This window comes from Hyperolius riggenbachi, chromosome 8 (assembly GCF_040937935.1).
Source record: "Hyperolius riggenbachi isolate aHypRig1 chromosome 8, aHypRig1.pri, whole genome shotgun sequence".
Taxonomy (NCBI): Eukaryota; Metazoa; Chordata; class Amphibia; order Anura; family Hyperoliidae; genus Hyperolius; species Hyperolius riggenbachi.
In genome coordinates, this window is record NC_090653.1 from 297,117,661 (window position 1) to 297,144,388 (window position 26,728).

The 26,728-nt window shown below is 46.7% G+C and overlaps 1 protein-coding gene across 3 annotated transcripts in view; it reads left to right on the top strand.

Moving 5' to 3' along the window:
- RALGPS1 (Ral GEF with PH domain and SH3 binding motif 1) overlaps positions 1 to 26,728 on the top strand; it is a 574,444-nt gene that overhangs the window by 436,831 nt on the left and 110,885 nt on the right. For all 3 annotated transcript variants that reach the window (XM_068249198.1, XM_068249199.1, XM_068249200.1), the window contains exon 12: positions 25,965 to 26,032. In XM_068249198.1, the coding sequence (XP_068105299.1) occupies positions 25,965 to 26,032 (68 nt within the window). The remainder of the gene's footprint in view (positions 1 to 25,964; positions 26,033 to 26,728) is intronic.

Sequence of the window (26,728 nt, forward strand, 5' to 3'; positions counted from 1 at the left end):
GGAGGAGCCAGGCCATCTCCATGCTATGGAATCAGTGTTGGGCGAGTCATATACCGGTGTAACGGGGGCTGATGCAGCAGGGCGGGGTGTTGCGAAAATGTTTTCTTTTTTTTTAAAGCGGACCTAAACTCAGCACTTCCTCTCTGCTCTAAAAGATACGCAACAGCATAATAACCTTTAAAGAGGAGCTGTCAGCCATACTATCTCAGGGAAAAAAAAACAAATATATAAGTAGATAAATACTTGCTTTATTTACATAACACATGTATTGTACTATCCACGTTATGATTCCTGTGAATTTTATAATGGAAAAGTAGAGAATCCTATTCTAGACAGCTTCCATATTTACTGTGGCTATTTTGAAGCCAGCCGTGATGTAATATCCGCCTTTAGTCTCCTCTGCCTGATTTGCCCGCCCTTCACTATAGAAAGTGCATTGTTTCAGCATGAGAAATATTGGCCAATCAGAGAGGAACAGAGGTGTGGGAGGGGAAAACAGGAGGGAAAGAGGCTTCAGCCAATTTAGGCTGCATTAGTTAAGTCTGAGGGGAAGTAGAGAAGCAAAAAAAGACAACCCAGCATGCCCTGCAACTTCTCTGCTGTGTACCAATTTGTCTGTGTACCAAATAAGAGTCATGTAAACTGGGGAATGATCATTTATCAACAAGAACAGTAATAGTGATTTTAACTTTTGGATTGCCTGATTAGCATCCATATTACTTGTTTACCAGATAAAAATAAAGAATTGATTTTTGATTTTATGCCCGACAGTTACACTTTAAAGAAAAACATTTGTTACAGCTGATGCAAATCCTGCAATAAACCTGCCGCATGTCTTCTTCCTGCTTTCATGGAAGCAGACATATTGTTAGCATCCTGTGCTTTCAAGTGAGTATATCTGCCATCTCTGCCATGACAGTCAGGTGACACAGGGGAGGGATCAAATTACCACTTGTGATTAGACACAAATGAGGGGGAATTAGACAGACTAGACTCTCTGAATACATACAGGGTGCCTTTCTCTTTGTTTTCCTGTGCAAGGTCAGGTTCAGGTCCACTTTAAAGGAAACTTGCTGGAAACCATGGCAACATTATAAGGCTTCTTTTGATGACCCCCAGAATAGTCCTGCCTTTCTTTGCCCTATTAGCTGTTCAGTCTGCAAATGTTACATCTCTTTCCCCCTCTACAGGCTGGCTGTGCTTACTACAGGTGCACATTCTTTTTTTAGGGATGAGGGTTCTTATACAGCATACATGTCAAACTCCGGCCCGTGGGCCAAATCTGGCCCTCAGAGCCATTCAATTTGGCTCTCAAGTGGTTTCCCTACTTTGCATTATGTTTGGCCCTCTCTAGACCACCAGGGAACCTTTATTGGAGGTGAAGCCCTAGAACACCAGGGACGCCATATGGGGAGGAAGGGGGAAAGCATTAAACACCGGGGGACTGTGTAGGGGAGGCTGGGCGTCTCTAGACACCCGGGAAATGTGTAGGGGAGGGTGGGACCACTAGACACCAGGGAAATGTGTAGGGGAGGGAGGACCACTAGACACCAGGGAACTTTATAAGGGAGGAAGGTGGCCAGTAGACACTGAGGTTAGCCCGTGACTTGGTCCTAGTGTACAATGTTGGCCCACTTTATATTTGAGTTTGACTCCCCTGTTATACAGGGAGCAGGGGTCTTATGTGGGAAGGAGAGGTCACATACAGGGACAAGGGGTACTATACAGGGAGGAGGGGTCTTATTTAGGGAGGAGGTGTGTTATACAGGATGGAGGCATCATATACAGGAAGGTGGGGTTTTATACGGAGCAGAGGGGTTATATACAGGGAGGAGGGATGTTATACGAGAAGGTGCGGTCTTGTACGGAGCAGAGGGGTTATATACAGGGAGGAGGGGTCTTATACAAGGAGGAGGGGTCTGATACGGGAAGGTGGGGTCTTATACAGGGAGGAGGGGTGTTATACGGAAAGGTGGGGTCTTATACATAGCAGAGGGAGGAGGGGTGTTATACGAGAAGGTGCGGTCTTGTACGGAGCAGAGGGGATATATACCGGGAGGAGGGGTCTTATACCGGGAGGAGGGGTCTTATACAGGGAGGAGGCATCATATACGGGGAGGAGGGGTCTTATACGGGAAGGTGGGGTCTTATACGGAGCAGAGTTGTTATATACAGGGAGGAGGGGTCTTATACTGGGAGGAAGGGTCAGATACAGGAAGGAGGCATCATATACAGGGAGGAGGGGTTAATATGGGAAGGTGGGATCTTATACATAGCAGAGGGGTTATAGACAGGGAGGAAGAGTCATATACAGGGAGGAGGGCTCATAGATATAGGGAGGAGGGGTGTTATACCGGAAGGTGGGGTCTTATACGGAGCAAAGTTGTTCTATACAGGGAGGAGGGGTCTTATACAGGGAGGAAGGGTCAGATACAGGAAGGAGGCATCATATACAGGGAGGAGGGGTTAATACAGGAAGGTGGGATCTTATACATAGCAGAGGGGTTATATACAGGGAGGAAGGGTCATATACAGGGAGGAGGGCTCATATATATAGGGAGGAGGGGTGTTATACAGGAAGGTGGGGTCTTATACGGAGCAAAGTTGTTCTATACAGGGAGGAGGGGTCTTATACAGGGAGGAGGGGTGTTATACGGAAAGGTGGGATCTTATACATAGCAGAGGAGTTATATACAGGGAGGAAGGGTGGATACAGTGAGGAGGGCCGTTTGGGATGTCCTTTAAACAGGAAGTAGTGGAAGTGGGTGTGGTTACACCTGAAAGGTCACTTATTCCTCAATACATTTTCAGACGTAAGTTTGACCCCGTGGAGCGTCTTCTTTTATAGTTGTCACAATTACTGGTTTGCAGCAGTGGTGGACCTGCTAAAGGAACCGCATCTGCATTTTCTTCCATTGCATTGGAGTAGCAATATCTTTCCACATCTGCCTCAATTATGGTTATAAACTTTCCTTCTGTTACATTGTAGCGTGTGACAACTGAGAGCTAAGACCTTAGAGAGTCCTCATGCCTCAACTCCAATACCTGCGGTTGTCTGAAAGAGGCCTCAGACACTCACTGGGGTACCTGAAACCAGAGCCTATTGTGCCCCATTAGGAGGCCTGATGTCACAGTCCGATGAGGAATGGGATGGATCGCCAACCTCATGCCACTGTTCAGACACCAAAGACGGGAGGGGCTCACTGGTGGAACTCTCTAAGACCATGGCTGGCCTATAACTGGTGTGGTTCTGCTGGAGGTATAGGCTTGTACAAGGGACTGACCTGGTATTTTATAAGCAATTCATTGAATAACAGCTTATAATGGAGTTTCTCTAGAAAAGCAAGGAACTCGGCACATGACTAGAAGCATCCGTGATGGAGGAGCTAGAGCTTTATGGCAGATTTCATCTCTAAGCCTCCATTTTGAGTTCTTATGCGCTGCTATAAACTTTTACAAAAGAGAAAAACTGCTGAATTCACATCCAACTGCCGTCAGTATTAAAGGATTCGGGTTCTTCTCGTTTTATGAGAAAACTCTTCTCAGCCTCCAAATCGCTTTATGATCCAGCTCGGAATCGTTCCTCCAAACTTCAGCAATCCTCCCATAACTCACCTCCCTTTGGTATGTCTGCGGCCGCTGACGCTTTTACGATTACGGCTACCCGATACAGCCGCCCTGCGTTTTATGGAGAGGGGAAAAAAACAAAACAGAAACTTTCTTTGTTAGAAGAAAAATAATTCCACCCCTTGACTGTCCACCGCTCTGTTTATGATACGCTGAGGATAAACAGAAAAGTTCAAATATTAGACCGCTGAATCCTTAAAACAACTAACAAGAGCGTAGAATCATCTTGTGGATGAAATATGGAGGGCTCAGTGTGGGGGGTTTCTGGGGCTTAGATGTGAAGCCCCACAGAGGTATATATTTATACAGATTCTCTTCGGGGCGCTCGTAGTTCTGTCTGGATTGTTACTCACCGTCGCCAGGATGTCTTCACTTGTCTTTTTGATGACTTCTGCAGAATTGTCTGATTCTTCCTCCAGATGATATAGCCCATGGGCATTACCTAATTCTGACGAGATCCCAAGGCCTGTACAGTGGATCCTGCGTACTCTCGGGCTGAGAGAACAGTCAGGGCGGCCATCTTGCTTAGTTGGGCCTCCATGTCCTCAGATGGTCTTGGCCTTGCCGTCATGTTGGCTGTTGTTCTTGTATTATATTTATTTATGAACCTTGTTGGCTTGCTGCCACATCGTAATCCTTGAGGAGCTTATATGTTTTGTTGGCTACCTATTAGCTGCGTGAATTATGACTTTGCCGAAGCAGAGGAAAAAATACTTTTTTTATGGAATACCTCCAAACAATGTTTCCACACTTTAGCATGCTTTCAATACATGTTTTTAAATTTGAACCCCAGCCAATTTGTTTACAGTATTTCAGATTTTAGGTAGTCTGAAAACTGCAGGACCTTGATCAATACGTAAGTGAAGGTTCTCATTCTTCCAGGTCATGATTTATCCAAAAGTATATGCTACTTCACTGCACATCCTTCTGTGTTCAAGAAAAGTTTTAGGAACTTCTGCATGTCTTCTTAAAGGGGAACTTCAGCCTAAACAAACATACTGTCATTAAGTTACATTAGTTATGTTAATTAAAACAGATAGGTAATATAATCTCTTACCCACCCTGTTTTAAAAGAACAGGCAAATGTTTGTGATTTCATGGGGGCAGCCATCTTTTTGGTTGAAAGGAGGTGACATGGAGCATGAGACACAGTTCCAACTGTCCTGTGTGCTGATCACCCCTCCCAGCTGCGCTCACTAGGCTTCAAATCTCTAATTAAAAATTAAAAAACAAAAACAAATTTGAGCCAAAACAGCAGTAGGAGAGCAACATCATCAGAGGTCCCATCATGCTTTGCACAGCATCAGGGGGGGGGGGGGGAGTTTTCTTCTGTGCAGCTAAAAATGAGGATTGGGTAAGAAAAAGTTCTTATGCTGGGAAACTGTTAAAGAAACACCAGGCCTTTTCAGTGCTGCTGAGTAGATTTTTAGTCTGGAGGTTCACTGTAAAGAGGAACTCCAGTGAAATAATGTAATAAAAAAAAGTGCTTCATTTTTACAATAATTATGTATAAATGATTTAGTCAGTGTTTGCTCATTGTAAAATCTTTCCTCTCCCATATTTACATTCTGACATGTATTACATGGTGACATTGTTACTGTGGGCAGGTTATGTAGCTGCTGCTAGCTGTTTTGGCTGTTACAGACAGCTGTAAACAGCCATTTCCTGTCTGTGAACATTGTTACATTGTGGCAGTTTGCCCAGAGTACCGCGGTCCCAGAGCTTCTTGTGTTAGTGGTTTCACCACAATATCAGTCATACAGCGCCCCCTGATGGTTTGTTTGTGAAATGCAATAGATTTCTTATGTAAAAGGGGGTATCAGCTACTCATTGGGATAAAGTTAAATTCTTGGTCGGAGTTTCTCTTTAAGCCCAGATGACATGGAGGTATAGACAGACATTAATCTTTTACTCCAGGCAAGAAAGACTGCAGCCTGATACTAATTCTGCACTTTTTCTAACTCTCTGTATTCTAGACAGTAAGTGAATTGTCTGGACGTAAAACTATCCAGGTATTCCTCCACATCTGCTTCCACCCCTTTACACAGGAGTTGGCCAAAGTTGTATAAAGTTGCGTAGTTAAGAAAAGACATGTGTCCATCAAGTTCAGCCTTTTGAGCCTCACTGTACCTCAATCCAGAGGAAAGAAAAGTCTTAAGGACAGAAACGATCTCCTGACTAGATCAGGCATCACCGTCCTACACCTAGCAGTCATACCTAATGATGCTCTTCAGCATCCAAGCTCTTGCTGAATGCAAGTATAGAATCTGCTATAATTCCCTCCTGTGATTACATATTTCATGTTATAATCACCCTTACTATGAAGAACCCCTTTCTAAAGAGGTGGTAAAATATCCTTTCCTCCATACATAGTTCATATTGTCCTCGAGGTCTAGCCCCATGTATGGACCTACGGATAAAAGGCTATTTTGCCAAGCCTTTATATTGCACTTTCATATTCATGCAGATCACCTCTTGGTCAACTCTTTTTCAAGCTAAATAAACCCAATTTTTCCAACCTTTCTTGGTAAGTGAGATCTTTCATCCCTCTGATTCATTGAGTTGCCTTTCTTTGTGCCTGTTCTAGTATGTCAATGTCCTTCCTATAGTGTGGAGCCCAACCTGTATCCCATACTCCAGATGTGGCCACACAAGTGATTTATACAGAGGGAGTAGTGTGCGCCCCTCCCCCTGCATCATGTCTCCTCCCCCAGTATTATCCCATACTCCAGATGTGGCCTCCCAAGTGATTTAGACACCCCCCCCCCCTCCACTATAGGTAGCCAGACATCCAACCAGTATAGGCAGCCAGACCCTCCCCCCCCCCCCCCCCCCCCACACACACACACACACTGTAGGTAGCCAGACATCCGGCCAGTATAAGTGCCGGATGTCCCCCATCCCATGCAGAGTGCACAGCGGTGGGGTGAAGTAACTCACCTCTCCAGGATCCACGAGGCTGCATGCATCTTGTCTATCTCCTCCCAGGTGTTCTCTCTCTATGGTAAAGCACCACCTGTCACGTGATACCAGGTGGAGCTGCACTATAGAGGCGGAATGCCTGTCAGGAGAAAGACAGACTGCATGCATCCTCATGGATCCTGGTGAGGTGAGTTACTTCACCCCTCCATTGAGCACTCTACAAACAACCGTTTCTCCCTACCTCCTCAAATTTGCTCCGGGTAGCACAAAGGTGAACATCACACGTGCCATAGGTTCACCACCACTGCACTAGCCTATGGGGCTCCCCCAGAATAACCAGCTCCCCAATCCGGGGCAGCCCTTCAGTCATCGTCCCTGCTGATCAGGCATCCACACAAGTTGCCCTGACATTGCTTTGATGGAGGTGTGAAACATTACCAGTAATTGCAGGAGTGCTCCTTCCTGTCCTGGGCATAGCAGTGATGCAATGTGGGTATGGTCTGTTCCATAGGTGGAAACAGAACCTTGCTTGGTACGGCACTCTGCTGTGATTTATTTTGAGGGCTAGTTGGTTCCTTTAGACCAGCCAGAACTTTATGAGTATCCAGGTCTGAAGACCAGCCTCTGCCTTCACAACCATGTTGGGTGCTCGCGTTTGCATTGCTGCCGTGTTCTTGTAGACATCTGGCCATGCTTAATGGAGGAAACATGTTGTGTGCTTTTGTGAACACAGCTCTGCAAACATGACTATTAGCATCTAATAAGACGGGACATGCCAGGAACAGATGGAACGGAGATTAGGGGGCTCTCCTTACATTGGGAAAGGGTCACTCTGGAATGACACACATGTCTGCTTCTTACTTGTACAAGGGATTTGTGGTTTCACCGAAAATAGATGGGGCTGGTTTGTGTTACTTTTGTCACATCAACGCCCTCCTTTCACATAACATTAACATCTGGGCCAAGAAGACTTTTCCAAATGTAATTTTTTAAACTTTCTCCACAGAAAACATTAAGGGTAGCCCCGACCAAAGGTACAAAACGGATCAACCTAAACATTATACCACCTGTCTAACATAGTGTAGGTGACGGGTTGGTGAGGCCTGGACTGCACAAGACTTGTGTAGCGGTTCTGTGGTATCCGGTTATATCAGAATCAACTTTAGTCCCCAAGTGGGACAGATGTTGCACCTGGAGTTATTTGTGGTACACACTGCATTTAACAACAGAACAACATATGACCGTGCACACGTATGAACACATATACGGAAGTATGTCATGGGTGCAGTACACTAGGACTCCAAAGATGCTGATGGGGAAAGCTGGGAGGTTTTACTGGGGAAGGAGGTGTTCCTGTGCTTGGAGGTTTTGGTGGGAATGGTCCTGTAGCAGCGGCCTGAGGCGAGGAGGCTGAAGAAACGACTGCTGGGGTGGGACGGGGTGTGCGTTATCCTGTTGGCCCTGGACCTCATTTTAGATGTGTGGAGAAGGTGCAGGAATGACTCGATGATCTTCTCAGCCACACTGATTACTCTCTGAAGTTTGTGCCCTGTGAACCAGACGAATGATGGAGTAAAGGACAGATTCAATGGTGGCAGTATAGAAACTGGTCAGCAACTCCTGTGGTATTCCAAATTTCCTCAGTTGCCTCAGAAAGAACAGCCTCTGCTGAGCCTTCTTTTGGGTTATGATGGTTTTCACACCCCATCTCAAATCGTTGGTGATGGTTGTGCCTAGGAACCAACTGCTTGGTACCTTGGAGACCCCTGAACCTCCAATGGAGACTGGGGTGGGTGACTTCTAAAATCCACTGTCAATTCAACAGTTTTAGCTGCATTTAGGGTGACCTTATTATCTTTGGACCACTTGCAGATCCGCTCAGTCTTTTTGCAGTATGCATGCCCTCAGTTTTCACTGAAAAAGGTGGTGGTATCATCAGCAAATTTGATGACCTTGACAGAGTCGGCAGATGAGGTACAACTGTTTGTGTACAGGAGGAAAAAGATCGGGAACAGCACACACACTTGCGGGTCGTCTGTATTGGTGATTCTTACACTAGAAGAGCAGCTGCCATATCTAACTAGCTGCGTCCTGTTGGTAAGGAAGTCCTTGATCCAGACGCATGGACTGAGGTCAACACCAAGTTGTGCTAGGTTGTCATGCAGGACGCTTGGGCCAGTGGTGTTAAAATGGAACGGAAGTCTAGGAGAAGGATCCTGGCGTAGGTGTTTGGTCTGTCGAGATGTTTTGTGATATACACCAGTCTGATATTAATGGCGTCCTCTATGAACCTGTTCACCCTATACGCAAATTAGAGAAGGTCCAGGAGAGTAGAGGTTAGGTGCTTCAGGGGGTTGAGAACCAGCCTTTCAAAGGTCTTCATGATAGTTGGTATTTTTAAAACAGTAGGGAACTTTGCTCATCAACAGGGATTTAAACATGGAGGCTAGGACGAGGGCCAGCTGACTTGCACAAGTACTTAGACAGATTAAGGATGTGCCATCTGGGCCTGAGGCTTTCCTAGGCTCGACCTTTCGAAGGTGCCATAGGACGTTGGCCTCCTAGACTGCTACTAGCACTGGGAGGGGGGGGGGGGGGGATGATGGAGGGAGGGATTCCCTGTTGGGGGTGGAGTATTCCCTGGGTGTGTATGTGATTGCCTGGTCCTGGGGATGGGTTGGATTGGTACTCAGACGTACGGTGGAATTTGTTGCTTGGTCCTCGAGATGATTCTATTGGTGCTCTAACCAGGCATGGTCGGAATAGCCGATTTCCGTTTCCGGCACAATTCCGCATTCCGTCATATAGAAATTCCGTTACCGTTCCATTCCGACGGTATACCGGGGCAGTTATACGGAATTCCGTCGGAAAAATTTTAAACTCACACTCTCTCTCTCTCTCTCTCTCTTTCCTCCTCCTCCTCCTCCATCCATATCATGCAGTAGGGAATTGCAGAGTTTCAAAACAGCTTATATACCATAGCTGGGATTTGAACCCAGAACCTAGTGTGTAGTAGGTATCTGTCTTACCCTCTAGACCATGACCCACACTACATGCTAAAGCTGCCGGTAGCATAAACCATACTTCCATTATGATCAATTCGATAGAAAAAGTAGCATGGTTAAGGATTTGTACTTTTTGAAAAGCATGCTTATATACCATAGCTGGGATTTGAACCCAGGACCTAGTGTGTAGTAGGTATCTGTCTTACCCTCTAGACCATGAACCACACTGCATGGTAGTAGGTATCTGTCTTACCCACTAGTAAGGCTGAGGCTGGAGAGGCTGCAGCCTCAGGGCGCAGTGTAGGAGGGGGTGCACAATTCATTCAGCTGTCATTCCCAATTGTGTTTGAAGCAGAAAGAAATAAGAAAAGGTGATACATGGCAGCGACTGCAAGCCAGATAAGTAGAGATTAAGGTGTTGGGGTTGGGGGGGGGGGGGCCCTGGGGCACCTCTTAGTGTAATAGCAATCAGTGTGTGACAGCTGGGGTGGGAGGGATGGGGGGGCACACTTTGCTGTCTCAGCCTTGGGTGCTGAAGGACCTTGTCCCACCTCTGACCACACTACATGCTAAAGCCTGGCCCTGAGTGTGGTCAGGGGCGTAGCAATAGGGGTTGCAGCGGTAGCAACCGCATCGGGGCCCTTGGGCCAGAGGGGCCCCAAAGGGCCCTCCCTCAACTACAGTATTAGCTCTCTATTGATCCGGTGCTCATAATAATAACTGTTATAGATGCTTTGAATACTGGTAATCATTAACAAACTGTTCCTCATCCCCTTCTTGCACCTCTGACACTGTAGTTGCCATTGGCAGGTTTTGGTGCGCCGTATCCATTGTTATGTATAGAGTACTTGGGGGCCCCATTGTAAACCTTGCATCGGGGCCCACAGCTCCTTAGCTACGCCACTGAGTGTGGTTGATGGTCTAGAGCAGTGGTCCTCAAACTAAGGCCCGCGGGCCGAATGTGGCCCCCTAAGGCTTTCTTACCGGCCCCCCACACAGAAAATGTATTGCTTATAAATGCAGTCAGCTACATCTTTAAATATTGGTGGTCCACATATGGAATAGCAGTGCAGCACCCCCCATCCACATGGAAGCCAGAAAGCAGAAATTTTGCTGGTTTCCAATCAAATTCCACATCAGGTGACACTGCTGTCCAATTGGCTTGCAGATTGTCACCTGGGTATGCTTCACTGTCTGGTCCGCAAAGACTTCTACATCATTTTATGTTTACTCCGGCCCACCAGCGGTCTGAAGTATGTTGACCCGGCCCTCAACCCAAAACGTTTGGGGACCCCTGGTCTAGAGGGTAAGACAGATACCTACTACACACTAGGTCCTGGGTTCAAATCCCAGCTATGGTATATAAGCATGCTTTTCAAAAAGTACAAATCCTTAATCATGCTACTTTTTCTATCGAATTGATCATAATGGAAGTATGGTTTATGCTACCGCCAGCTTTAGCATGTAGTGTGGGTCATGGTCTAGAGGGTAAGACAGATACCTACTACACACTAGGTCCTGGGTTCAAATCCCAGCTATGGTATATAAGCATGCTTTTCAAAAAGTACAAACCCTTAATCATGCTACTTTTTCTATCGAATTGATCATAATGGAAGTATGGTTTATGCTACCGCCAGCTTTAGCATGTAGTGTGGGTCATGGTCGGACAGGTACCTACTACACACTAGGTCCTGGGTTCAAATCCCAGCTATGGTATATAAGCTGTTTTGAAAATCTGCAATTCCCTACTGCATGATATGATATGGATGGATGGATGGATGGATGGATGGAGGAGGAGGAGGAGGAGGAGTTATAAAATTTCCGCGGAATTCCGTTTGAGAGGTATAGGAATTCCGATTTGACTACCGGAATCGGAATTAACCTAATTCCGGCCGGAATCACGGAATTTATAATTCCGCGGAATTTTCCGAGCATCCCTAGCTCTAACTTACAGTTGAGCTCCTCCACAAATACGGTACTCGGTAGTCTATGTTGAGGAGAGAGTTTGAATTTGTGGTTGCCCTGAGGCCTTTCCCAAGTGTTGTTGGACTGCAGGCTAAGACCCAGCTTGTTGGAGTAGTACCTCTTTCCTGCTTTCAGTTCACAGTTCAGGGTGTTCCTGGCTTCCCTCAACTCCTCTGGGTTGCTGGGTTTATGTGCTTTCTCTTTTCCCAGATGGTGTACGTTGCCGTTAAGCTGAATTTGTTGTAGGAAAGACTATGAAGGTCTTCATTGGGATGTACGATTCCTCACAGAAGCTGATATAGCAGGTGATGTTCTCTGTCCATTCCTCCATGCAGGGTGCCTCCAGGACTGACCTGTCAGTGCAGTTGAAGCAGGCCTGTAGTTGCATCTTCCATCTCCGCTTTTTGACAGTCATGATGGTCGGCTTGGTGGTGTTGAGATGCCTTTTGTAGGTGGGAATCAGATGGATTAGGCAGTGATCAGCGTTACCTAGGGCAGCCCGCTAAGTAGCCTTATACGCATCCTTGAGGACCATGGAAATGTGGTCCAAGGTGTTTTGGTTCCTGGTTGGGCAATCAGTGTGTTGTCTGCAGAGAGGCAGCTCCTGGCAAAGGTTTGTGCTGTTAAAGTGCCCCACGATGATGGAGAGAGAGTCCAGAAGGGACATCCCCTACAGTGAGATGGTGTCCATAGGAGGAGAAGTCCATGGGAGACTACTGAGGCCTACAGTTTGAGTAGGAGCTTGACATCTGGAGAGCAGATCCCATATAGAAATCTGAGAACCTCACAGCTCCTTTTTCTTTACATGTGTTTGCCCTGAACTGTAGACCTCCTTGTACCCTCTGCCATGGCCATGTATAACCCGTGCTACATACATGTGATGAGCTATGTACACAGGAGAGGCTGCACCCAATGCCAATGGATTCCCCATTATTCATCCACCAAATTCTGTCCTGACTGCAGATTCTAAAGTGTTGCCAACCCCCCCCCCCCTTCCCCATAGGACGCCATGTGAGCAGGTCTGCACAATCATTGCTGGTAAACTGTTGCCTGAAAGGGTCACAAGGGATTGTTTTAGGCGATAGACGTTGTTTGGGAAATATTCTCATTTCCTTTTTATTTCATTATAGGCAGGAAGTGAAGTCTGGCACAAACAGTAATAAAAGTCTGAGATCTCCGCCCTCCCCTTATCTCCATTATATTCTGGCTGCAGTTCTGTACTGAGATGAGATAATACCTGGGGAACCTCCTTCACGCCTCCTGCACGTTTTAATTCTTGGGTCATTATCTGATTAAAGTCTGTGAATAACAGAGAGAGTCTTCTGGAAACTGTTGCGGTGAAAATACCCGAGCTGTGTGTGCGCCGATCTCCCAGCACCTATTAGCAGTCGGTTTTGTTTGACAGGGAATTAGGAAAATCACGGTCGTGTAATTACAAGCCTTTCTCTACGCCGGGCCCGTCCTGACTCTGTGCGACTCCGCACATGTTGTCTGTAACGCCGGGCCCATCCTGACTCCGTGACTGCGCACATGTTGGTAATTTGGCCGCCTGTACAGTGCAGCGACAAACGTGTTTTGCGTTAATCAGTCTTAAGCCAGCCAATGACAAGTTCCCCTCCAGACGGGTCTCAGCCCTCAGCCCTAAGCTGTGTATGTTTTGTCTAAGCCCGTTTAATCCCAGCAAATTGCGAGCTGTCTTTACGGCGGTGCTACCCCTTGTTCCAGCGGCAGAGCGGCCGTGTTTTTGGTTGACATCAATGGAAAAATCCATTCTCGTCATGCTGCCGGATTGGCCTGCAATTTGGGGAGGATGTGGGGAAAATGACGCAGGAAATAATTGCGCCTGATGCCTCCTTATTACATCTGGGTCGGCGGGACAGGAGAATGTTCGAGTCAGGGCTGAACAATGTGGACATGGTGGTGGCGTAATGTCCAGAAATCACCTTACCAAGGCTTACAGGCAGAACCCCTACTGAAGTATATACAACCTCAACCATGGACACAGCGAGAGGACCTCTCATTATACACAGTATTCTCCAATCCAGTGCAAACTAATCTGAGGCAAACATGCAGAATTTAAAGGACATCTGAAGTGAGAGGGGATATGGAGGCTGCCATATTTATTTCCTTTTAAGCAATACCAGCATGCAGATCAGGTGTTCTGACTGAAGTGTGACTGGATAAGCTGCATGCTTGTTCCAGGTGTGTGATTCAGACACTACTGCAACCAAAGAGAGCAGCAGGATGCCAGGCAACTGGTATTGTTTAACAGGAAATACAAGCAACAATAAAAAGTATGTGAACCCTTTGGAGTTATATGGATTTCTGCACAAATTGGTCATAAAATGTGATCTGATCTTCATCTAAGTCACAACCATAGACTATCACAGTCTGCTTAAAGTAATACCACACAAATAATTCAATGTTTCCATGTTTTTATTGAACACACCATGTAAACTTTCACAGTGCGGGCGAAAAATGTATGTGAACCCCGAGACTAATGACATCTCCAAGAGTTAATTAGAGTGAGGTGTCAGCCAGCTGGAGTCCAATCAGTGAGATGAGATTGGAGGTGTTGGTTACAGCTGCCCTGTCCTATAATAACATACACCAGTTTTGAGTTTGCTTTTCCCAAGAAGAATTGCCTGATGTGAATGATGCCTCGCACAAAAGAGCTCTCAGAAGACCTACGATTAAAGGGACTCCGAGCAGTGCAAAAACTATGGAAAGATGCATATCATTTTAAAGCTCTCTTTCTCCTCTTTCCAATGATACATAAACCGCCACCCTACGCCTTTTAGTTTTTGCTATTTTCGCGATTGAAATTGCTGCGGCCGCGATTTCAATCGCGAAAATAGAGAAAACTAAAAGGCGTAGGGCGACGATTTAGGGGTCGTCAGAAAGAGGAGAAAGAGAGCTTTAAAATGATATCCATCTTTCCATAGTTACATTGTATTACACAGGGCGACTTTTTCTCAGAGTCAGCAGCTCCATTCAGCAGAAAAAGTCGCCCTGTGTAATACAATGTAACTATGGAAAGATGGATATCATTTTAAAGCTCTCTTTCTGACGACCCCTAAATCGTCGCCCTACGCCTTTTAGTTTTCTCTATTTTTGCAGTCGAAATCGCGGTCGTGGCAATTTCAATCGCGGAAATAGCGAAAACTAAAAGGCGTAGGGCGGTGATTTATATATCATTGGAAAGAGGAGAAAGAGAGCTTTAAAATGATATGCATCTTTCCATAGTTTCTGCACTGCTCGGAGTCCCTTTAAGAATCGTTGACTTGCATAAAGCTGGAAAGGGCTATAAAAGTTTCTCCAAAAGCCTTGCTGTTCATCAGTCCGCAGTAAGACGTGGGCCGGAGTGGACTGGACTGGATCATGGCAAGGAAATGAGCAGCGCTACTTAAAAACAGATAAGTACCTACCTGCACGAGAGTGCAAGCCCCACTTGTGGGGTAAAATACTCACCTAGCATACACATGACCTGTCTACCACTGGAGGATGTTGGTTTCCTGTAACAGCTTGCATGCAACTTGTTAAGTACTCGTCCCTACTCCTGGATGTCCGCTAGGTTCCTGAAACTAACTCTAGACAAAACAGAATTTATGATCTTCCCACCCCGGCTATCCCTGAACCTCCCAGATGTGCCTGTCACTGTTAACCACACTACCATTCACCCTACCTCTCAAGCCTGCTGTCTGGGTGTCACACTGGACTCCGCACTCTTCTTCACTCCCCACATCCAAAACCTTGCAAAGTCCTGCAACTTCCACCTCCGTAACATCTGTAAGATTCGCCCTTTCCTGACCTCTGCCACCACCAAACTCCTCATCCATGCCCTCATAATTTCCCGCCTCGACTACTGCAATGCCCTTCTGTCTGGTCTCCCTATGACCCGTACAGCCCCACTGCAGTCCATCATGAATGCAGCAGCCAGAATTATCCACTCCTCCCTTCGCTCCACCAGGGCGGCTTCCCTCTGTGAATCCCTCCACTGGCTTCCTATCCAGTCCAGAATCAGATTCAAGATACTGTGTCTGACCTACAAATCTGTCCACAAAACCTGTCCAACCTACATTTCCGATCTTACTCAGAGGTACACACCTAGCCGCTCACTCCGCTCTTCCAATGAACTTCGCCTGACCATCCCCCATTTTCAAAAAGGCCCTCAAAACTCACCTTTTCACTCTGGCCTACTACCCCTCACAAGTGCTCTAAACCCACAGCTGAACTCTGGTCCCCTACCTCTCCCTCTAGATTGTAAGCCTTTGGGCAGGGTCCTCCTCCTCCTTGTGTCTCCTACCTGATCATGCACCTCCATTACTGTGAACCCGTGCTATGCATCTGAGTGAACCTAACTTGCCTAATCTCCATGCTCCATCCAGTGACTGACTAAGCATTACCTTGTACTCATACTGTGCTGTGTGATCTCCATGCTCCATCCAGTGACTAAGCATTACCTTGTACTCATACTGTGCTGTGTGATCTCCATGCTCCCCTCCAGTGACTAAGCATTACCTTGTACTCATACTGTGCTGTGTGATCTCCATGCTCCATCCAGTGACTAAGCATTACCTTGTACTTAAACTGTGCTGTGTGATCTCCATGCTCCATCCAGTGACTAAGCATTACCTTTTACTCATACTGTGCTGTGTGATCTCCATGCTCCCCTCCAGTGACTGACTAAGCATTACCTTGTACTTAAACTGTGCTGTGTTATCTCCATGCCCCATCCAGTGACTAAGCACTACCTTGTACTCATACTGTGCTGTGTGATCTCCATGCTCCCCTCCAGTGACTAAGCATTACCTTGTACTCATACTGTGCTGTGTGATCTCCATGCTCCATCCAGTGACTAAGCATTACCTTGTACTCATACTGTGCTGCATGATCTCCATGCTCCATCCAGTGACTAAGCATTACCTTGTACTCATACTGTGCTGCGTGATCTCCATGCTCCATCCAGTGACTAAGCATTACCTTGTACTCATACTGTGCTGTGTGATCTCCATGCTGCATCCAGTGACTAAGCATTACCTTGTACTCATACTGTGCTGTGTGATCTCCATGCTGCATCCAGTGACTAAGCATTACCTTGTACTCATACTGTGCTGTGTGATCTCCATGCTCCATCCAGTGACTAAGCATTACCTTGTACTCATACTGTGCTGCGTGATCTCCATGCTGCATCCAGTGACTAAGCATTACCCTGTACTCATACTGTGCTGCATGATCTCCATGCTCCATCCAGTGACTAAGCATTACCTTGTACTCATACTGTGCTGTGCGATCTCCATGCTCCCCTCCAGTGACTAAGCATTACCTTGTACTCATACTGTGCTGTGTGATCTCCATGCTCCCCTCCAGTGACTAAGCATTACCTTGTACTTAAACTGTGCTGTGTTATCTCCATGCCCCATCCAGTGACTAAGCACTACCTTGTACTCATACTGTGCTGTGTGATCTCCATGCTCCCCTCCAGTGACTAAGCATTACCTTGTACTCATACTGTGCTGTGTGATCTCCATGCTCCATCCAGTGACTAAGCATTACCTTGTACTCATACTGTGCTGCATGATCTCCATGCTCCATCCAGTGACTAAGCATTACCTTGTACTCATACTGTGCTGCGTGATCTCCATGCTCCATCCAGTGACTAAGCATTACCTTGTACTCATACTGTGCTGTGTGATCTCCATGCTCCATCCAGTGACTAAGCATTACCTTGTACTCATACTGTGCTGCGTGATATCCATGCTGCATCCAGTGACTAAGCATTACCTGGTACTCATACTGTGCTGTGTGATCTCCATGCTCCCCTCCAGTGACTAAGCATTACCTTGTACTCATACTGTGCTGTGTGATCTCCATGCTCCCCTCCAGTGACTAAGCATTACCTTGTACTCATACTGTGCTGTGTGATCTCCATGCTCCCCTCCAGTGACTAAGCATTACCTTGTACTTAAACTGTGCTGTGTTATCTCCATGCCCCATCCAGTGACTAAGCACTACCTTGTACTCATACTGTGCTGTGTGATCTCCATGCTCCCCTCCAGTGACTAAGCATTACCTTGTACTCATACTGTGCTGTGTGATCTCCATGCTCCATCCAGTGACTAAGCATTACCTTGTACTCATACTGTGCTGCATGATCTCCATGCTCCATCCAGTGACTAAGCATTACCTTGTACTCATACTGTGCTGCGTGATCTCCATGCTCCATCCAGTGACTAAGCATTACCTTGTACTCATACTGTGCTGTGTGATCTCCATGCTCCATCCAGTGACTAAGCATTACCTTGTACTCATACTGTGCTGTGTGATCTCCATGCTGCATCCAGTGACTAAGCATTACCTTGTACTCATACTGTGCTGTGTGATCTCCATGCTCCATCCAGTGACTAAGCATTACCCTGTACTCATACTGTGCTGCGTGATCTCCATGCTGCATCCAGTGACTAAGCATTACCCTGTACTCATACTGTGCTGCATGATCTCCATGCTCCATCCAGTGACTAAGCATTACCTTGTACTCATACTGTGCTGTGTGATCTCCATGCTCCATCCAGTGACTAAGCATTACCTTGTACTCATACTGTGCTGCGTGATCTCCATGCTCCATCCAGTGACTAAGCATTACCTTGTACTCATACTGTGCTGTGTAATCTCCATGCTCCCCTCCAGTGACTAAGCATTACCTTGTACTCATACTGTGCTGTGTGATCTCCATGCTCCCCTCCAGTGACTAAGCATTACCTTTTACTCATACTGTGCTGTGTGATCTCCATGCTGCATCCAGTGACTAAGCATTACCTTGTACTCATACTGTGCTGTGTGATCTCCATGCTGCATCCAGTGACTAAGCATTACCTTGTACTCATACTGTGCTGTGTGATCTCCATGCTCCATCCAGTGACTAAGTATTACCTTGTACTCATACTGTGCTGCCTGATCTCCATGCTCCCATCCAGTGACTAAGCATTACCCTGTACTCATACTGTGCTGTGTGATCTCCATGCTCCATCCAGTGACTAAGCATTACCTTGTACTCATACTGTGCTGTGTGATCTCCATGCTCCCATCCAGTGACTAAGCATTACCTTGTACTCATACTGGGCTGTGTGATCTCCATGCTCCCCTCCAGTGACTAAGCATTACCTTGTACTCATACTGTGCTGTGTGATCTCCATGCTCCATCCAGTGACTAAGCATTACCTTGTACTCATACTGTGCTGTGTGATCTCCATGCTCCCATCCAGTGACTAAGCATTACCTTGTACTCATACTGTGCTGTGTGATCTCCATGCTCCCATCCAGTGACTAAGCATTACCTTGTACTCATACTGTGCTGTGTGATCTCCATGCTCCCCTCCAGTGACTAAGCATTACCTTGTACTCATACTGTGCTGTGTGATCTCCATGCTGCATCCAGTGACTAAGCATTACCTTGTACTCATACTGTGCTGTGTGATCTCCATGCTGCATCCAGTGACTAAGCATTACCTTGTACTCATACTGTGCTGTGTGATCTCCATGCTCCATCCAGTGACTAAGCATTACCTTGTACTCATTGGGCTTGATTCACAAAGCGGTGATAACTCAGTTATCACGCCTAAAAGACTTTAGGCGTGATAAGCGGTGCAAAGCTGAGTTATCACCGATTTGTGCTGCTCTTCGCGCGAAGCTCCCGCGCGCAAAGTTTTGCGCGCGTAGCGCACCGCGCTGCGCGCGCAAAGTCCCATAGGGCTCAATGGACGCTGCGCGCGAAGCAGGGTACACTGCGCGCGCAGCGCGGTGCGCTACGCGCGCAAAACTTTGCGCGCGGGAGATCGCGCGAGTTTCTTCTTATCACTCCTAAACTGAGTTTAGGCGTGATAAAGGGCTTTTCACAGGCGTGCAAACACTTTGCACCGCTTTGTGAATCAAGCCCATACTGTGCTGCCTGATCTCCATGCTCCCATCCAGTGACTAAGCATTACCCTGTACTCATACTGTGCTGTGTGATCTCCATGCTCCATCCAGTGACTAAGCATTACCTTGTACTCATACTGTGCTGCGTGATCTCCATGCTCCCATCCAGTGACTAAGCATTACCTTGTACTCATACTGTGCTGTGTGATCTCTATGCTCCATCCAGTGACTAAGCATTACCTTGTACTCATACTGTGCTGTGTGATCTCCATGCTCCCATCCAGTGACTAAGCATTACCTTGTACTCATACTATGCTGTGTGATCTCCATGCTCCATCCAGTGACAGTGACTAAGCATTACCTTGTACTCATACTGTGCTGTGTGATCTCCATGCTCTCCTCCAGTGACTAAGCATTACCTTGTACTCATACTGTGCTGTGTGATCTCCATGCTCCCCTCCAGTGACTAAGCATTACCTTGTACTCATACTGTGCTGTGTGATCCCCATGCTCCATCCAGTGACAGTGACTAAGCATTACCTTGTACTCATACTGTGCTGTGTGATCTCCATGCTCCCATCCAGTGACAGTGACTAAGCATTATCTTGTACTCATACTGTGCTGTGTGATCTCCATGCTCCATCCAGTGACTAAGCATTACCTTGTACTCATACTATGCTGTGTGATCTCCATGCTCCATCCAGTGACAGTGACTAAGCATTACCTTGCACTCATACTGTGCTGTGTGATCTCCATGCTCCATCCAGTGACTAAGCATTACCTTGCACTCATACTGTGCTGTGTGATCTCCATGCTCCATCCAGTGACTAAGCATTACCTTGTACTCATACTGTGCTGCGTGATCTCCATGCTCCATCCAGTGACAGTGACTAAGCATTACCTTGTACTCATACTATGCTGTGTGATCTCCATGCTCCATACAGTGACAGTGACTAAGCATTACCTTGTACTCATACTGTGCTGTGTGATCTCCATGCTCCCATCCAGTGACTAAGCATTACCTTGTACGCATACTGTGCTGTGTGATCTCCATGCCCCCCTCCAGTGACTAAGCATTACCTTGTACTCATACTGTGCTGTGTGATCTCCATGCCCCCCTCCAGTGACTAAGCATTACCTTGTACTCATACTGTGCTGTGTGATCTCCATGCCTCCCTCCAGTGACTAAGCATTACCTTGTACTCATACTGTGCTGTGTGATCTCCATGCTCCCATCCAGTGACTAAGCATTACCTTGTACTCATACTGTGCTGTGTGATCTCCATGCTCCCCTCCAGTGACTAAGCATTACCTTGTACTCATACTGTGCTGTGTGATCTCCATGCTCCCCTCCAGTGACTAAGCATTACCTTGTACTCATACTGTGCTGTGTGATCTCCATGCTCCCCTCCAGTGACTAAGCATTACCTTGTACTCATACTGTGCTGTGTGATCTCTATGCTGCATCCAGTGACTAAGCATTACCTTGTACTCATACTGTGCTGTGTGATCTCCATGCTCCATCCAGTGACTAAGCATTACCTTGTACTCATACTGTGCTGTGTGATCTCCATGCTCCATCCAGTGACTAAGCATTACCTTGTACTCATACTGTGCTGTGTGATCTCCATGCTCCATCCAGTGACTAAGCATTACCTTGTACTCATACTGTGCTGTGCGATCTCCATGCTCCATCCAGTGACTAAGCATTACCTTGTACTCATACTGTGCTGTGTGATCTCCATGCTCCCCTCCAGTGACTAAGCATTACCTTGTACTCATACTGTGCTGTGTGATCTCCATGCTCCCATCCAGTGACTAAGCATTACCTTGTACTCATACTGTGCTGTGTGATCTCCATGCTCCCCTCCAGTGACTAAGCATTACCTCTTACTCATACTGTGCTGTGTGATCTCCATGCTCCCCTCCAGTGACTAAGCATTACCTTGTACTCATACTGTGCTGTGTGATCTCCATGCTCCCCTCCAGTGACTAAGCATTACCTTGTACTCATACTGTGCTGTGTGATCTCCATGCTCCATCCAGTGACTAAGCATTACCTTGTACTCATACTGTGCTGTGTGATCTCCATGCTCCATCCAGTGACTAAGCATTACCTTGTACTCATACTGTGCTGTGTGATCTCCATGCTCCATCCAGTGACTGACTAAGCATTACCTTGTACTCATACTGTGCTGTGTGATCTCCATGCTCCATCCAGTGACTGACTAAGCATTACCTTGTACTCATACTGTGCTGTGTGATCTCCATGCTCCATCCAGTGACTGACTAAGCATTACCTGGTACTCATACTGTGCTGTGTGATCTCCATGCTCCATCCAGTGACTAAGCATTACCTTGTACTCATACTGTGCTGTGTGATCTGGTCTCTCTTGTATTCCTGGGTTGTCATATTGCTGTATGTCACCCCTAAATATTGTCTGTAACCTAAACTAATGTACTGCGCTGCGTAATATGCTGGCGCTTTATAAATACAATAAATAAATAAATGGGGGGCAGATCTTTGTGTATAGCAAGACAGATCTGTGTTTAGAGGGGCAGATCTCTATATAGTGGCGGTCTCTGTATAGTTGAGGGTCTCTGTTCCGCTGGGCACAGCTGAGAGTGAATTCCTGGGATAGCGATGCCCGGGTATTATGGTTATTACCAGTTTATGGGGCTATAATCTCCTCCCTCTGGTGTCGCTCCCAGGCTCGCCACGCTAGTTGCTGCATTTTGATGGCCGCTCTATTTCTGTAACACATAAAGCACTGTAAATAGTTTGGTTTAATTACCAGCTGAAGCAGTAAAAGTCACATATTGCACATAATTGTAACAAAGCGTCATGTGACACATTCCAGGCGGGGTCAGGGACATGTGACACCACTAGAGGGATCCCTGGATAACTAAAGCCCCCATTCTCCTAATACAAAATATAAAGAAAAGGGAACAAGCCACACCCACAGCTGGAGAACTATCTGAGACATTCATTATCTCTAACTATAAACTCCGAGTGCCGGTACATAACTCACAGCAAACGGAGCAAGAATGAGACCAAAAAGGGGAAATGGCACACGTTGCAGCTAGTTTACTATCAGTACAGGCACAGAGAAAACCAAAACCATGGTGTTCCAGAGGAAAAACAGGGCAGCCCAGAGCCCATCCTTTATACTCAATGACTGTGAAATCAGCAGAACTGATAAATATACCTACCTTGGTCTGGAAATCAACCAATCAGGAAGCCTTAAGTCAGCCATGGAGGCCCTAAAAGCCAAAGCATGCCGAACTATGCCATCAGGAAAGAACTGTACCACCTCAAACCACCAGTAAAGGTCTGGCTGAAAGTATTCCACAGTGTCATCACCCCAATCCTACTGTATGGAAGTGAAGTATGGGGCCCCACCATCTACCCAGACCAATCAAAATGGGAATCCAGCCCAACAGAAATATTCCACCTGGAGTTCTGCAAACACCTTCTCCATGTCCATCGGAGTACCTCAAACAATGCCTGCCGAGCTGAGCTGGGGAGATTCCCATTACTGCTTGAGATACAGAAGAGAGTGTTGTCCTTCTGGGCCCACCTACAGAGCAGCAGCCCTGACTCACCCCACTACAAAGCCATGCTGCATAATGAAGACCAAGAAAAGCCGTGTGCACTGAAAGTCATGGTCAGCTCTATACTCCCTCCAACCCCCGATCCACAGGTCATAACAAAAGTCCAGATAAAACACCACATCCAAGAGCAAAGAGGACTATGTGGAAAAATGGAGGAGTCACAAAAGCTAGCCATATACCAGTCTCTACAAAGAGAATATAAAATGGCCCCATACCTGGAAAAGCTCCAAAACTCTCAAGAGAGGAAAATCCTGAGTGTCTACAGACTGAGTGCTCACAACCTGGAAATAGAGTCTGGGAGACACAGACAGGCATACAAACCCAGGGAGGAGAGACTATGCCAACACTGTGAGCAGCAGGGACGGATCTAGACCAAGGTGCGCCTGGGGCAAGGTCAGGTTTTGGCGCCTAAAGGTCAGGTTTTGGTGCCTAAACTGCCATTCCCCATCCAGTTTTGGCGCCTAAAGGTCAGTTTTTGACGCCTAAACTGCCATTCCCCATCCAGTTTTGGCACCTAAAGGTCAGGTTTTGGCACCTTAAGACCAGGTTTTGGCACCTAAAGAGCAGGTTTTGGCGCCTAAACTGCCATTCCCCGTCCAAATTTTGCCGCCTTTTTAAGAATTCAACAAACTGCCCCTGGGGCAAGATACCCGCCTGCCCTCCGCCCCCCCCCCCCCCCCCCTCCACTAGATCCGTCTCTGGTGAGCAGAAGACCCTTGAGGATGAAAGCCACTTCCGGCTGCACTGCCCCAAATATACTGCAACCAGGGACACTTACTTTAAGAAATTGTTGGAACTATTCCCAGACTTTCTCACACTAGAAGATGAGAGAAAAACATATATCCTACTGGGAGAAGATGAATCCACAGTGACAATCGCTGCACACTATGTCACAGACTAAGAGGAGCATAACGGAACTGTAAACCTAAAAATGTCCACAGACTGCTTAGCCATTGTCCCCCTACCCCACCCCCTCCCATGTCCCCTATTTCCCCTTGCTTTGGCAATACCTGTAATGAATCTTGGTCATGCCAATAAAGCTATCTTTGATTTGATTTGATTTGATTACTGTACATACTGGAGGCAGCAGAGATCAGCACACGCTGCAGCTAGATTACTATCAGTACAGACACATAGTAACAGCTTATACTGTACATAATGGGGGCAGCAGAGATCAGCACATACTGCATCTAGTTTACTATCAGTACAGGCACAGAGTAACAGCTTATATGTTACATACTGGAGGCTGCAGAGATCAGCTGACACTGCAGCTAGTTTACTATCAGTACAGGCACAGAGTAACAGCTTATACTGTACATACTGAAGGTAGCAGAGATCAGCACACATTGCAGCTAATTTACTATCAGTACAGGCACAGAGTAACAGCTTATACTGTACATACTGGGGGCAGCAGAGATCAGCACACACTGCAGCTAGTTTACTATCAGTACAGGCACAGAGTAACAGCGTATACTGTACATACTTGAGGTAGCAGAGATCAGCACACGCTGCATCTAGTTTACTATCAGTACAGTCACAGAATAACAGCTTATACTGTACATACTGGAGGTAGCAGAGATCAGCACACGCTGCAGCTAGTTTACTATCAGTAGAGGCACAGAGTACCAGCTTATACTGTACATACTGGGGGCAGCAGAGATCAGCACATGCTGCAGTTAGTTTACTATCAGTACAGGCACAGAGTAACAGCTTATACAGTACATACTGGAGGCAGCAGAGATCAGCACACACTGCAGCCAGTTTACTATCAGTACAGGCACAGGGTAACAGCTTATGCTGTACATACTGGAGGTAGCAGAGATGGCACATGCTGCAGCTAGTTTACTATCAGTAGAGGCACAGAGTAACAGCTTATGCTGTACATACTGGAGGCAGCAGAGATCAGCACACACTGCAGCTAGGTTACTATCAGTACAGGCACAGAGTAACAGCTTATACTGTACATAGTGGAGGCAGCAGAGATCACCACACACTGCTGCTAGTTTACTATCAGTACAGGCACAGAAAAGAAGTTATACTGTACATACTGGGGGTAGCAGAGATCACCACACACTGTAGCTAGTTTACTATCAGTACAGGCACAGAGTAACAGCTTATACAGTACATACTGGAGGCAGCAGAGATCAGCACACACTGCAGCCAGTTTACTATCAGTACAGGCACAGGGTAACAGCTTATGCTGTACATACTGGAGGTAGCAGAGATGGCACATGCTGCAGCTAGTTTACTATCAGTAGAGGCACAGAGTAACAGCTTATGCTGTACATACTGGAGGCAGCAGAGATCAGCACACACTGCAGCTAGGTTACTATCAGTACAGGCACAGAGTAACAGCTTATACTGTACATAGTGGAGGCAGCAGAGATCACCACACACTGCTGCTAGTTTACTATCAGTACAGGCATAGAAAAGAAGTTATACTGTACATACTGGGGGTAGCAGAGATCACCACACACTGTAGCTAGTTTACTATCAGTACAGGCACAGAGTAACAGCTTATACTGTACATACTGGAGGCAGCAGAGATCACCACACACTGTAGCTAGTTTACTATCAGTACAGGCTCAGAGTAACCGCTTATACTGTACATACTGGAGGTAGCAGAGATCAGCACATAGTGCAGCTAGTTTACTATCAGTACAGGCACAGAGTAACAGCTTATACTGTACATACTGGAGGCAGCAGAGATCACCACACACTGCTGCTAGTTTTCTATCAGTACAGGCACAGAAAAGAAGTTATACTGTACATACTGAGGGTAGCGCGTAAGTATTTTAATAATAGGAGGAGTCTATAATACTGCAAGTATACAGAATTTTTCAGCATTGAATATTATATACGCTTTAAAGTTTATGTCGGGATTGAAAGTTTGTGTGTTCTGTTTCTCTCTTGTAGATTATCCCTGAGGATTGAGCCTGGGAACAGCTCCCCTCGCCTGGTCTCCTCCAAGGAAGATATCGCAGGTACGTCACAAACTCATTTCTGGTGCTTTATCCTTGTGGTAAACAAATGGCTCAGAATGTCTGGTGCTTCTGATGTAACTAGACAGAGAGACTCCGCCCACCTTGTGATGTACCCCGACAGGGAGACTCAGCCCACCTTCTGATGTAACCCGACAGGGAGACTCCGCCCACCTTCTGATGTAACCAGATTGGGAGACTCCGCCCACCTTCTAATGTAACCAGACAGGGAGACTCCGCCCACCTTCTTTTGTAACCCAACAGGGAGACTCCGCCCACCTTCTGATGTAACCCGACAGGGAGACTCCGCTCACCTTCTGATGTAACCCGACAGGGAGACTCCGCCCACTTTCTAATGTAACCAAACAGGGAGACTCCGCCCACCTTCTGATGTAACCCGACAGGGAGACTCCGCTCACCTTCTAATGTAACCAGACAGGGAGACTCCGCTCACCTTCTGATGTAACCCGACAGGGAGACTCCGCTCACCTTCTGATGTAACCACACAGGGAGACTCCGCCCACCTTAGTCACATGACCATTAGCGATGATTAGAATTTTGCGCGTGTGACACGGGTGATATGTTTTGTAGGTCTTTGGCTGGTTATAATCATGTGATTGCGTCTTTTTTTGTGACCTCATTCAGGTGCTTACAATATGGCCATTTTTATTTCCACATCATTTTCGCCATCGAGTTGAT